Source organism: Stenella coeruleoalba (assembly GCF_951394435.1).
Source record: "Stenella coeruleoalba genome assembly, chromosome: 20".
Taxonomy (NCBI): domain Eukaryota; kingdom Metazoa; phylum Chordata; class Mammalia; order Artiodactyla; family Delphinidae; genus Stenella; species Stenella coeruleoalba.
The window spans coordinates 11,585,707-11,600,054 of NC_137166.1; the positions used below are offsets into that span (position 1 = coordinate 11,585,707).

A 14,348-nucleotide genomic window follows, 5' to 3' on the forward strand; every position below is an offset into this window, starting at 1 on the left:
GGGGACACAATTCAACTCACAGAAGTCTACCCTTTGCTCCCCCCAAAATTCATATCATCATGCAAAACACATTCACCCCATCCCAACATCCCCAAAGGTTTTAACCCATTCTAGCATCAACTCTAAGTCCAAAATCTCATCTAAATACAATCAACACAAGAAATCTTAAATCTTATCTTCCAAACCATCTAAATTAGACATAAGTGAGACTCTGTGTATCATACATCCTGAGGAAAACCTCCATCTGTGGACTGTGAAACTAGAAAACAAATTATCTGCTTTCAACATACAATAATGGGACAGTCATAGGATAGACATTCCCATTACCAAAGGGAGAAACTGAAAGGAATAAAGGGGTCATGGGTCCAAAGCAAGTCTGAAACCCAGCAGAGCAAATTCCACTAAGTCTCAAGGCCCGAGTATAATACTCTGTGGCTTGATGCTCTGCCCCCTGGTCCTGCAGAGGCCCCACTGGCCCCAGACTCAGGACCCATGGAGACCTTGCTGGCCTAGCTTCCGTCTCTTTCAGTCTAGGCAAGTAGTGTTTCTACTAGGATAAAATTCTCAAAAACTGGTCCCTATGCAACTGACAGAAGCATGTCCTCCACAGATCTTTCTGGATAACCCCATCTGTATTCCAGGGTTCAGGTGAGATGATGGACTGCATTCATGAGTCACACTCCTAATCTCTTTAGCAAAATGAGCCCACATCTTTGATGTTCTCTCTAGAGCATTTTTTGTAGTATAGATAGGCTGAGAAATTTCCAACTCATCAAATTCTGGTTCCTTTTTTGCTTAACAGCTCCTTCCTCCATTTATTCCTTTTCTCTGGTGTTTTACTATAAGCTGCAAGGAGAAACCAGGGCACATCTTCCATATGTTGCTTGGAAACATTCTGAGGTAAATATCAAGTTCATCACTTACAAATTCTCCTTTCCACCCAACACTAGAACACAACTCATTCCACTTTCCCACCACTTTATTACCAGGATTGCCTTCCCTCCAGTGTCTCATAATATGACCCTCTTTTCTTTTGGAGAGCTCTCCAGAAGCACTTTATCCTCCACGTTTCCACCAACAGCAGTCTCTTCCAGGCAATCTAGGATTTTTCTATCACACACCTGAAAATTCTTCCAACCTCTGCCCATTACCCAATTCCAAAGCCACTTCCATATTTTTAAACATTTGTTTCAGTAGCACTAAACTTACAGTTCCAAAATCTATATTAGTTTCCTATGGTGGCTGTAACGAAGTATCCCAAACTGGCTTAAAGAAACAGAAATCTATTCCCTCACTGTTCTGGAGACCCAAAGTCCAAAATCAAGGTGTCACCAGTCCCGCATCCTCTAAAAGATCCTTCTTTGCCTCTTCCCAGCTTCTGGTTGTTACTGGCAAACCTTGGAATTCCTTGGCTTGTAGCTACATTACTTCAATTTCTGCTTCTGTCTTCACCTGGCCTTCTTCTCTCTGTCTTCTCTGTTCCTGTGTCTCCAAATCTCATTCTCCTTATAAGGCCTTATCTGGAGCCCACCCTAATCCAATATGACCTTATCTTAACTTGATCACATCTGCAAAGACTCTAGGGCTAAATAAGGTCACATTCATAGGTGTCAGGGTTAAGATGTGAATGTATCCTTTTGAAGGACACATTTCAACCCACAATGGAATTAAGTGACAAAATTAAATTAATATACCTCAAAAAAAAGTAAATTTCTTCTTCCCTACTGGTAGAAATGGACATTTAACTGTAGTCTTTTTCTGATTTCCTTTCCCCATTATAGGGCCTAGTCATTATCACAGTGTTACCCAGGGCACTTCTTATCTCATAGATGGAAAGCAGTGGGTTGTTGAGCTTGATTCCTCATTTCTTGCTTTTCTGTTCTTTGGCTCTAAGTTTTCCAGATTCCATAGCAAAAACGTAACCCTATCTGTGTTTCTAGGATACTAGGATCTTTATTTGCTGATTCAGTTTATTTATACATGACCCGCTGACTTAGCTGAACACCCTTCCATAGCCTGAATTAAATACCACAAGGAATGTCGGCATACTAGTATAATATACAGCCTTTAATAAATCATTCAAAGTCTGATATTCTCTTGTGAACACTTCATGTAATTAATAGGTAAAAAAAGAAAAACTAAATAAAAAAGAAAAATGTAATCAAGCAGGTTGACAACCAGCAAAAGATAATTAAAACGATCCTGTTGTGTTTCTCCATTACATTAACATGCAAATGAGATTCATGAAGTTTAATACTGTGTTTCACCAAGAGCCATAGAAATGAATTAAGAATGAAAATGAGTCCTACTGATAGAGACTCCTGATGAGTATATAAATTAATGAAAAATATGATTTGATCAAATCGATAACATATTATATATATATATAGAGAGAGAGAGAGATTTATTGAACCTCAACAAATGAAAATAAAGATAAATAATTACATTAAATTTTGTATCTCTTTTGATGGGCCAAATCCTATGAAACCTTATTATAACTCAAATGGAGTGGTGGTAAATGCTAAACTCTGCTTTACTTTAAAAAGAAATATAAGATAGAAACTTCATTCTAAGGTCAGTGTTGTGATGACAGCATTCCTATGGAAAGGACCATTGGTTCAGGATCTGGACTGACCCCCACAGGGCTAGGAAATCCCATTTGCCTGTGGTAAGGGATTCAGAATTGAAAATAGGAAGAGATGGTCCAATGTGACAATAACTTTCACTATAAGGCAAATAAATGTAACGGACGAGAATTATCTACACAAATATATTCAAAGCCCACAAAATTCTCCATTTGATACAAGGATCTCAGTTATTACTCTCCAATGATATTCTCACACTAAGAAACACAAAGTTATGGCAATAATACCTAATTTTAAAAAAAGAAACACACATAGAGGAATGTATCAAATAATATCAGATAAAATTTTTTAAATAAACCCATGCTACAGAGTTAGATATTTATAACATGGACCATATGGCAAAACACACACACACACACACACACACAATCTATCTGTTATGTCCAATGTTCAATGTAATCAAACATTAAACAACAGCACAAAGGATAAGGTCAAGGAGTAAAATTAGAAGAAGTAGCTGCAGCATGTGCGAAGGGAATAATAAATGAGTGAATCAAGGTTTTAATAATATATGATGTCAGTGTCTTTTTTTATGGTTGTTAAAAATATTTTCTTTGTTAGTATTGCCAATCCTCTTTCCATAGAATGCATGAGCAGATGGGTTTTGCCTTAGCGTATTACAGAAAGGGATAATAACGATACTTCGTCTTTAAGTGCAGAGAGTTTTGAAATTCTCTTATATCTATAGCAAGTTGCCATTTAATTATCTGCACTTTTCTTTAAACATACTCAAGCAATCAAACACAACCTACCTAAGAGATAGTCAACAATACGAACTGAGTATTCCTAAAGGAGCACGAAAGCTTATTAACTTCCCATTCCTCAACAGGAGAGAAAGTCATGTCATTCATTTTGAGAATTAACTAAACTTAGGGATGACTACTGTTAAATAACTAGCAACTTTTAAAGTCGCTTCTTGCAAACTTCCTTGCTTATCTTGAAATAGAGGGCCAATTAAATTTTCATGGCTACTGTATACATAATGATTGTATATTGTTGTAGAAAAGTATATTTTAGGATCAAGATGGCAGAGTAGGAAGACCCTGAACTCACCTCCTCCCACACGCACACCACAATAACAACTACTTAGAAAGTAACTGTCAGGGTTTCCCTGGTGGTGCAGTGGTTAAGAATCCGCCTGCCAATGCAGGAGACATGGGTTCGAGCCTGGATCCGGGAAGATCCAACATGCCGCGGAGCAACTAAGCCTGTGCGCCACAACTACTGAGCCTGAGCTCTAGAGCCCGCGAGCCACAACTACTGAAGCCTGTGTGCCTAGAGCCCGTGCTCTGCAACAAGAGAAGCCACCGCAATGAGAAGCCTGTGCACCACAACGAAGAGTAGCCCCCACTTGCCGCAACTAGAGAAAGCCCGCATGCAGCAATGAAGACCCAATGCAGCTAAAAATAAATAAATTTATTAAAGAAAAGAAAGTAACTATTTATGAGAACAACCTGAAGATAAGAAAAGATTTTCCACAACTAAAATATAAAGAAAAAGCCACAAAAAGACAGGTAGAAGGGACAGAGATGGAGTCTAGTCAGCAACCCCAGCACAGGATCAGTGACCCACAAACATGAGGGAAATCATAGCAACAGAGGTCCTCCATGAGGGGCATGGTGTTCAAGCCACACATAGGGCTCCCAGCCCAGGGATCCTGCACAGGGAAAAAGAGGCCCCAGAAGTCAACCTTTGAAAACCAGCAGGGCATATGTTTGGAAGAGCCAGAGGGCATTGGAAAACAGAGACTCCACTCTTAAAGGGTGTGCAGAAAATCTCACATACTCCAAGTCCCAGTGTAGAGGCAGTAGTTTGAAAGGCACCTGAGTCAGACTCACTTAATGCCCGTGGAGAGCCTCCCAGAGAGACAGGAGGCAGCTGAGACTCCTGGGTAATGAGACACTGGTGGTGGCCATTTTTGGAATCTCCTTCTACTGAGCTGACACCAGCACTGGCAAGTGTCATTCCGGAATCCTCTCTCTAGCCTATTAGTGCCAGGAGCTGACAACACCCACCAGTGGGCCCACAACAGCCATGCACCACCAGGTCACATAGCCAGCCAGGTTGGGGGTTAGCCCCACCTGCCAGCTCGCCCACAGTAGTGGGCCCTGCCATAACAAAAGGGCACATGCAGCCCACACAGGGGACACCCCTGGAGCATCTAGCTCTGATGGTCAGAGAGGAGTGTGCCCAGAGGGCATCTCCTATGGAAGACCACTTCAAAAAGACTGGGAGATGTAATGGAACTACCTAATACATAGAAATAAACACAGAGAATTAGGGAAAATGAAGAGACAAAGAAATCTGTTCCAAATGAAAGAACAAGACAAAACCTCAGGAAAAGAACTAAATGAAACAGAGATAAGTAATCTACCCAATAAAGAATTCAAGATAATGATCATAAAGATGTTCACCAATCTTGGGAGAATGGATGAACAGAGTGAGAACTTCAACAAAGAGTTAGAAAAATTAAAAAGAAATAAGAGCTGGAGAATAAAACAACTGAAGTAAAAAATACACTAGAGGGTATCAACGATAGATTAAATGATACAGAAGAATGGATCAGTTATCTGGAAGACAGAGTAGTGGAAATCAAGCAGACTGAACAGGAAAAAAAAAATTTTTTAATAAAGGTAATTAAGGGACCTCTGAGACAACACCAAGCATAGGAACATTCACATTACAGGGTCCCAGAGGAAGAAAAGAGAGAAAAAGGACCAGAGAACTTTTGGAATAAATAACATCCAGAAACTTCCCTAACCTGGGGAAGAAAACAGACATCCAGGTCCAGGAAGCACAGAGTCCCAAACAAGATGAACCCAAAGAGGTCCACACCAAGACACATTATAACTAAAATGGGAAAATTAAAGATTAAAGTGAGAATCTTAAAAGTAGCAAGAGAAGAGCAACTAGAAGGGAACTCCCATAAGACTATCAGCTGACTTTTCAGCAGAAACTTTGCAGGTCAGAAGGGAATGCACGACGTATTCAACGTAATGAAAGGAAAAAAACCTACAACCAAGGGACTTCCTTGGCAGTCCAGTGGTTAAGACTTTGCCTTCCAATGCATGGGGTGTGGGTTCGATCCCTGATTGGGGAGCTAAGATCCCACATGCCTCACAGCCAAAAAACCAAAACATAAAACAGAAGCAATATTGTAACAAATTCAATAAAGACTTTAAAAATGGTCCACATCAAAAAATCTTAAAACAAAACAAAAACCCTACAACCAAGAATACTCTACCCAGCAAGGTTATCATTCAGATTTGAAGGACAAGTAGAGTTTGACAGAGACGCAAAAGCTAAGAGTTCAGCACCACTACACTGGCCTTATAAGAAATGTTAAAGGGACTTCTAAGAAGAAAAGAAAAAGCCATACCTAGAAATAAGAAAATTACAAAAGGAAAAAATCTCACTGGTAAAGGTAAACATATAGTAAAGGTAGTGGATCAACCACTTATAAAGCTAGTAGGAAAGTTACAAGACAAAAGTAGTAAAATCATCTGTATCTACAACAAGTATTTAAGGGATACACAAAATAAAAAGATACAAAACATGATGTCAAAAACATAAAATGTGGTGGAGGGACTAAAAACATAGAGTTATTAGAATGTGTTCGAGCTTAAGTAAATAGATACCTATATATAATAAATAATTATATATGAACCTATATATCAAATTAAAATAGATACCTATATACAATTAAATTAAAATAGATACCTATATATAATAAATAATTATATATGAACCTCATAGAACCACAAACCAAAAAAACTATAACACATATACATAAAAAAAGGAAAAAAAATCCAAATATAACATTAAAGACAATCATCATATCAGAAGGGAAGAGAACAAGAAAAGAAGAAAGAACAGAGAAGAACTACAAATATAACCAGAAAACAATTAACAAAATGGCAATAAGTACATTCCTATCAATAATTACTTTAAATGTAAATGGACTAAATGCTCCAGTCAAAAGACATACAGTAGCTGAATAGATTTTAAAAAAAGAAAACCCATATATATGTTGCCTACAAAAGACTCCTTGCAAATCTAAAGACACTCACAGATTAAAAGTGAGGTGATGGAAAAAGAAATTCCATGCAAATGGAAACAAATAGAAAGCTGAGTTAGCAGTAATTATATCAGACAAAACAGACTTTAAAACAAAGACTGTGGGCTTCCCTGGTGGCGCAGTGGTTGAGAGTCTGCCTGCCGATGCAGGGGACACGGGTTCGTGCCCCAGTCCAGGAAGATCCCACATGCCATGGAGCGGCTAGGCCCGTGAGCCATGGCCGCTGAGCCTGCGCGTCTGGAGCCTGTGCTCCGCAACGGGAGAGGCCACAACAGTGAGAGGCCCGTGTACCACAAAAAAAAAAAAGATTGTAATGAGACACAAAGAAGGACATTACAAAATGCTAAAGGGATCAACCCAACAAAGACATAACACTTGTAATTATATATGCACCCAACATAGGAGCACATCAATATATAAAGCAAATATTCACAAGCATAAAGGGAGATATTGACAGTAATACAATAACAGTAAAGGACTTTAACACTCCACTTATGTCAATGGACTGATCATCCAAATGGAAACATTGACCTTAAATGACACATTACACCAGATGGATTGATATATACAGCATATCTCATCCCAGAATAACAGAATATACATTATCTTCAAGTGCACATGGAACATTCTCCAAGACAGATCACAAGCTAGGCCACAAGAAAAAGTCTCAGTAAATTTAAGAAAACTGACACCATATCAAGCATCTTTTCTGACCATATGAGTATGAGACTAGAAATTAACTACAAGGAAAAAAACTAGAAAAAACATAAACACTGGAGTCTAAACAATATGCTACCAAACCACCAATGGGTCATTGAAGAAATCAAAGAGGAAATTTAAAAATACCCTGAGAAAAATGAAAATGGAAATCCATGGCAATACAGGCCTACCTCAGTAAAGAAGAAAAATGTCAAATAGACAATCTGAACTTACACATAAAGGAAACAGAAAAAGAAGAAAAGAGTCCAAAGTTAGCAGAAGGAAATAATAAAGAGCAGAGCAGTAATTAAAACAAACAAAAAAAGAAACCAAGAAAAAAAAAGACCAATGAAAAAAAGAAATGAGTTTTTTGACAAGATAAACAAAATTGATAAACCTCTAGCTAGACTCACCAAGAAAAAAAGAGAGAACCAAATAAATAAAATCAGAAACGAAAGAGGGAAAGTTACAGCCAACACCACAGAAATACACAGGATCATAAGAGATCACCACAAATAATTATACAGCAACAAATTGTATAGCACAGAAAAAAATGGATAAATTTCTAGAAACGTACCATCTTTAAGAATGAATCAGGAAGAAACAGAAAATCTGAACAGACCAATTACTAGTAATGAAATTGAATCAGTAGTCAAAAAACTCCCAACAAACAAAAGTCCAGGACTAGACAGCTTCACAGGTGAATTCCACCAAATATTTAAAGAAGAGTTAACATCTATCATTCTCATACTATTCCAAAAAATTGAAGAGGAAGGAATACTTCGAAACTCAGTCTAAAAGGCCAGCATCGCCATGATACCAAAACTAGACAAGGACACCACACACACACACACAAAATTACGGGCCAATATCACTGATGAACATGGATGCAAAAATCAAAATATACAATGCATTAAAAAGGATCATATGCCATGATCAAGTGGGATTTATCCTAAGGATGCAAAAATGGCTCAATACCTGCAAATCAATCGATGTGATAAACCACGTTATATGGTCAATTAATGTACAACAAGGAAGGCAAGAATATACAACGGGGAAAAGACAGCCTCTGCAATAAATGGTGTTGGAAAAATCAGACTACATGCAAAAGAATCAAACTGGACTACTTTCTCACACCATATACAAAAATAAACTCAAAATGGATTAAGTACTTCAATGTAAGATCTGAAACCATAAAACTTCTAGAACAAAACATAGGCAGTATGCCCTTTGATATTGGTCTTAGCAATATATTTTTGGATCTCTCTCCTCAAGCAAGAGAAACAAAACCAAAAATAAACAAATGAGACCTAATCAAACTAAAAAGCTTCTGCACAGTGAAGAAAACCATCAACAAAACAAACAGGTAGCCTACTGAATGGGAGAAGATATCTGCAAGTGACATATTCGAATAGGGTTTAATATCCAAAATATACAAAGAACTCATACAGCTCAATATCATAAAAAGAACCAATTCAATTTAAAAATTGGCAGAGGACCTGAATAGACAGTTTCTCAAAGAATACATAGAAATGGCCACCAGACACCTGAAAACAGGCTCAACACCACTCATCACCAGGGAAATGCACATCAAAACCACAATGAGATGTATCTCACACCTGTCAGAACAGCTATCATCCAAAAGGCAAGAAATAACAACTGTCTGCAAGGATGTAGAGAAAGAGGAACCCTGGTGCACTGCTAGTGGGATTAATTGGTGCAGCTGCTATGGAAAACAGTATGGAGGTTACTCAAAAAAATAAAAACAGAAATACTATAAGGTCCAGCAATTTCACTTCTGGGTATTTACCCCAAGAAAATAAAAACACTAATTCAAAAAGATATATGCACTCCTATGTTCATTGCAGCATTATTTACAATAGCCAGGGTATGGAAGCAACTTAAGTGTCCTCTGTAGATGAATGGATGAAGAAGATGTGGTATATACATATACAGTGGAATGTTTATTTTTCATTAAAAAAATAAAATCTTGCCATTTGTGACAACTTAGATGGATCTAGAGGGTATTATGCTAAGTGAAATAAGTCAGAGAAAGACAAAACCATATGATTGCACTTATATCTGGAATCTAAAAAACAAACAAAACAAAATGAAATTAGATACAGAGAACAAAGAGGTGGTTATCAGAGGAGGAGGGTTGAGCGGATGAGTAAAATAGGTGAAGGGAATTAGGAGGTACAAGCCTCCAGTTATAAGATAAATAAGTCATGGGATGTAATATACAGCATAAGGAATATGGTTAATAATACCATAATATCTTTATATGGTTACTAGACATAACGTGGTGATCACTTCACAGTGTATTTAAATGTCAAACCAATATATTGTACACCTAAAACTAAAATTATATAGTATATCAACTATATTTCAATTAAAAAATTAAAAAATTCTAAAGAAAAGTTTATTTTATAAGATACATTAAAAAAATCGCCAGATTTAGGGAATTCAATTCTTTGGGCACTAAAATGATGATACAAGATCTCAGAACAGGTGCATCCCTTTGTCATTCTAGAGCCAATCCTAAATGTCATGAACATCCCATCCGTTTCTGCCATTTGCTTATTAAGAAATTTATTACCTTTTACAATATATCACTTACAATGATTTTACTAAAGGAGAATGGAAGATGAATGAGATTCATCATGAACCAATCAGAGCAGAAAAAGCAGACTTACCATCTCTTCGATTTAGCCTTGCAAATCCAGGACCATAGCTGCTAGAGAGCTCGGATGAACTGCTGAATGATGCCTGAGACAAGGCAGACACCAGAGGGTCATCACAATCATCTGCCAAAAGGAAAAATTCCACATTCAGTTAGTAATGTGCTGACAGCTTACTTGGATTCAACAGATAAAACAAATAAACAAAACAAAACAAAACAATAAATCTAGGATCTCTAACAACATGCCCACTGCTTATATATAGTGTAAGTTCAATAAGAGAAAAAGAATTTAAAGACAAGAGCATATGGAAATGAAGAAGGAAAACTTCGTGGAAATTACAAAACAGTATCTTGAGATAGAAACGGTTTACTTAAACAAGAAACAAAAATACCTAATCGGTATTCCTAATTTACATAAATAAATGTATATTAGGAAAGAATTATAAACTTAACTAGATTAAAACTAAGAACTTAGGGTTGCCAAAAGACATGTGATGTAAAGAGAAACATCACAACATGGAGAAAGTACTCCCCAAACAGTTTACAAATAGTATTGCAAATTAAGGAAAAAAAAAAAAAAATAAGGAGAAACAAAAACTCCTTTTAAATCAGTTAGAAAACACCCTAGAAAAAATGACATAAGGCTAGACCAGAGAGTTCACAGCACAGAACCACTATTAAATGATGATCAAACTCAAAGTGTAAATTAACACTACAATTAGATACTATTTTACAAACAGCAGACCAGCAAGATTTAATAAGTCTGACAACACCAGATGGTCCAGCTAATGTGGGCCAAGAGAAACTCCAACATCCTGCTAGTGGGAGTGTAAAGGCGAGCACCTACTTTTAAAAAACAATTTGTCATCAGCTTGCATATTTGACCTTCTGTACCCCATGGTCCATGGATATGTATTTCCTCCTGGGCAGAGCCTCCCCATGATGAACTGCTGGTCTCAAGAAGCTTTGCCTTCTAGGTGTCATACAAACACTAGTGTTTATTGTGTGCCATAAGAAAAAAAGTTGAGAAGCATTAACCTAGAGCAACTCTTGTACTTGTGCACAGGGAGATGTGTGCGATTCCTAGCAACAATGTTCATGATAGCAAAAATTGATTAACAATCCGAACATTTATTGATCAAAGAAGAGATCAATATATCATAGTACTTTTCACAATGAAATAACATACAGCAGGAAAAAGAACTACACCAACATACACCAAAAAATCAATAAAATAAAATAACAAGGTTGGATCTTAGAAATAAAATATTTAATGAAAAAAGTTATAGAAGACCATATAATATATGTTGATAGTTTTGAGAATCTTAAAAACAAGCAAAGCTAAGTAATACATTATTTAGGGACACATGTGACTAGGAAAGAAAACTATTTAAAAAATCAAACAGGGCTTCCCTGGTGGCACAGTGGTTGAGAGTCCGCCTGCCGATGCAGGGGACACGGGTTCGTGCCCCCGGTCCAGGAAGATCCCACATGCCGTGGAGCGGCTGGGCCCATGAGCCATGGCCGCTGAGCCTGCGCATCCATAGCCTGTGCTCCGCAACGGGAGAGGTCACAACAGTAAGAGGCCCACGTACCACAAAAAAAAAACCAAACCAAAACAAAAAAAAACAAAACAAAGAAATGAAAAGCTTAGAATTCAGGATAGTGGTTACTTCTAAAGGAAGGCAGTGTGTGTGTGCATGTGTGTGTGTATACATACACATACCTGTATGTGTCTATGAATAGGTATGTAAGGATATATATGAAAGTATATACATGTCTTATCTATCCTATTATGTATATCACATATCCAATAAAAAGTAAGGCACAAAGAGTGAGGAAAAGTATAAGAGCAGTCTCATGTTGACCATGATATCTATACACGCTTATTTTATTCAGCTAATTCTTCATTTCATGCAATCTTCAGATTTTCACTTTACACAATTATTAAGTTGTTGCCATTTTTGCTCTAATCAGAAAATATTTCTCTTATATTTAGGATTTAACATACGTTGGTAATTAAAAATCATGCAGGATTATTGTCCCAATTTTTAAATTAACAATAAACATTTTAAATAAATCCAGGAATTATCTAGATTCATCTGAAATTTATGAAGCCTATGCTTCTTGAACATAGGTTTTTATAAAATAGTCACTATCAGTTTTACTGCTTAACTATTCAAACTAAAATATTTTTCTGCAGTCCTGCCATTTGAAGTATGTACTTTTTCTTAAAGTTAAAGGTTTAAATTATAAGTGGTAAGTAAAAATTTACCAACTTAACATTTGATTGCCTTTCAAAAGAATTTGCTAAAGGTAGCGTTTTATTTTTTAAGATTGTCTCATTTTCATTTAAAGTCCCCTTTTTCTTCTTTCACACCTTAAACTCTTTAGCTCAGCGGTCCCCAAACTTTCTGGCACCAGGGACCACTTTCATGGTAGACAATTTTTCCACAGTTGTGGGGGGATGGTTTCAGGTTGATTCAAGCGCATCACATTTACTGTGCACTTCATTTCTATTATGATTACATTGTAATATATAATGAAATAATTATACAGCTCACCATAATGCTGACAGGAGGTGGAGCTCAGGCAGTAATGCAAGTGATGGGGAGCGGCTGTAAGTACAGATGCAGCTATGCTCGTTTGCCTGCAGCTCACCTCCTGCTGTGCAGCCTGGTTCCTAACAGACCACAGACTGCTACCAGGCTGTGGCGTGGGGGTTGGGGCCCCCTGCTTTAGCTAGCTCTTAAAAAAGATGTGATAACTGGCCCACAGTTCCTGCATGTCTATTGACTGGCTTAAGTACTGACACTCAATCTAGTTGTAATTCAAGTGTTAAGAAGTGTAGACATAAAAAGACATAACAATCCATGAAGTGTTGAAGGAAATTCTGATTACACCCAATCACAAGCCACAACCAAAATGCTTTAGTGTGCTGTGGAAGCTATGATGCGTGTGTTAGCGTGAGCAAATGAGCACATTATCTATATTGGGGGGGTGCATTTGTGGGTGTGTGTCTACCAAAACTATAATCATTTTTGAATCATTATGAGTATTCAGGTATAACTGTGACCCAACAAGGCTGTTTAACTGCAATTCACAATCAATTATGCAGATTCAAATCAATGTTTCCGGTGTAAAATGCCTCTCTAGTGCAATCACTCTAGAGGGCATATATTTATTGCACATTTGTTTTTGCCACTATAAACTGAGACTCAATACTGTTTTATTTTTAGCTTAAAAAGAATGGGATTAATCTAAGAGAAGGGGTGCTTATTCCACTTGTGAGAAGAGGGACACGTGATACGGGAAAGAGGTCGGCAGGGGACAGGGGTTGGGGGAGGACAGATGGGGGCTTCTGGTGTTTGGTAAAGTTCTAGCTGTAGGTCTGAGTGGTAGTTACATGAGTATATACATTTCCCCCCAATCTGTGGTATGTTTACTTAGCAGCAGAATATTCTAAAGTTATTCTTACATAGAACTAATAATAGTGAACACATTCAGTGAGCACTCTCTGCTAAGAACTTACAGCCATTCAACACGTAGTTACCAATCTTTACCACTCCTCTTTGAGGTACTGATATTATTTTACAGATGAGGTAAACTTGAGTCACAGAGTTTGGTTAATTTGCTCATCTCATTGTGATGGGACCATGATGTTTATAAAGTGAGTTGGGGTCCAGAATCTAGTAAGTAAGAACACCAGGACTATAATCACTCTTTCTTTAGGTTTGGAGTACAGGAATTTCATCAGACACCATAATGACATGAACAAAATACCTCTCAAGAAGGTACACACTCCAATTCCAGGTTTGCCAAGCTATTTGTCTATTACCAATTTGATCTGCAATAGTCTTAACACCAGGGGAGGGGGATCTCAGCAATAATGAGTCTGGAGTGAGTAAAACGGATATTTCCCTCTAGACATTAATGAAATTGTATTCTGGATTAAGAATCAGTCTCCTGGGACTTCCCTGGTGGCGCAGTGGTTAAGAATCTGCCTGCCAATGCAGGGGACACGGGTTCGAGCCCTGGTCTGGGAAGATCCCACATGCCACGGAGCAACTAAGCCCGTGAGCCACAACTACTGAAGCCTGCGCGCCTAGAGCCCGTGCTCCCAACAAGAGAAGACACCATAATGAGAAGCTCGTGCACCGTAATGAAGAGTAGAGACCCCCTCCCCCACTCACCACAACTAGAGAAAGCCCATGCGCAGCAACAAAGACTCAATGCAGCCAAC

At 37.7% G+C, this 14,348-nt stretch overlaps 1 protein-coding gene across 6 annotated transcripts in view; it reads right to left on the bottom strand.

Moving 5' to 3' along the window:
- Positions 1–14,348, bottom strand: part of CNTNAP4 (contactin associated protein family member 4) — a 589,031-nt gene that overhangs the window by 215,887 nt on the left and 358,796 nt on the right. For all 6 annotated transcript variants that reach the window (XM_079907172.1, XM_079907174.1, XM_079907173.1 and 3 more), the window contains one exon: positions 10,119–10,229. Coding sequence is in view for 3 of the 6 variants with exons in the window: in XM_079907169.1 (XP_079763295.1) it covers positions 10,119–10,229 (111 nt within the window). In the remaining 3 variants the exon portion in view is untranslated. The remainder of the gene's footprint in view (positions 1–10,118; positions 10,230–14,348) is intronic.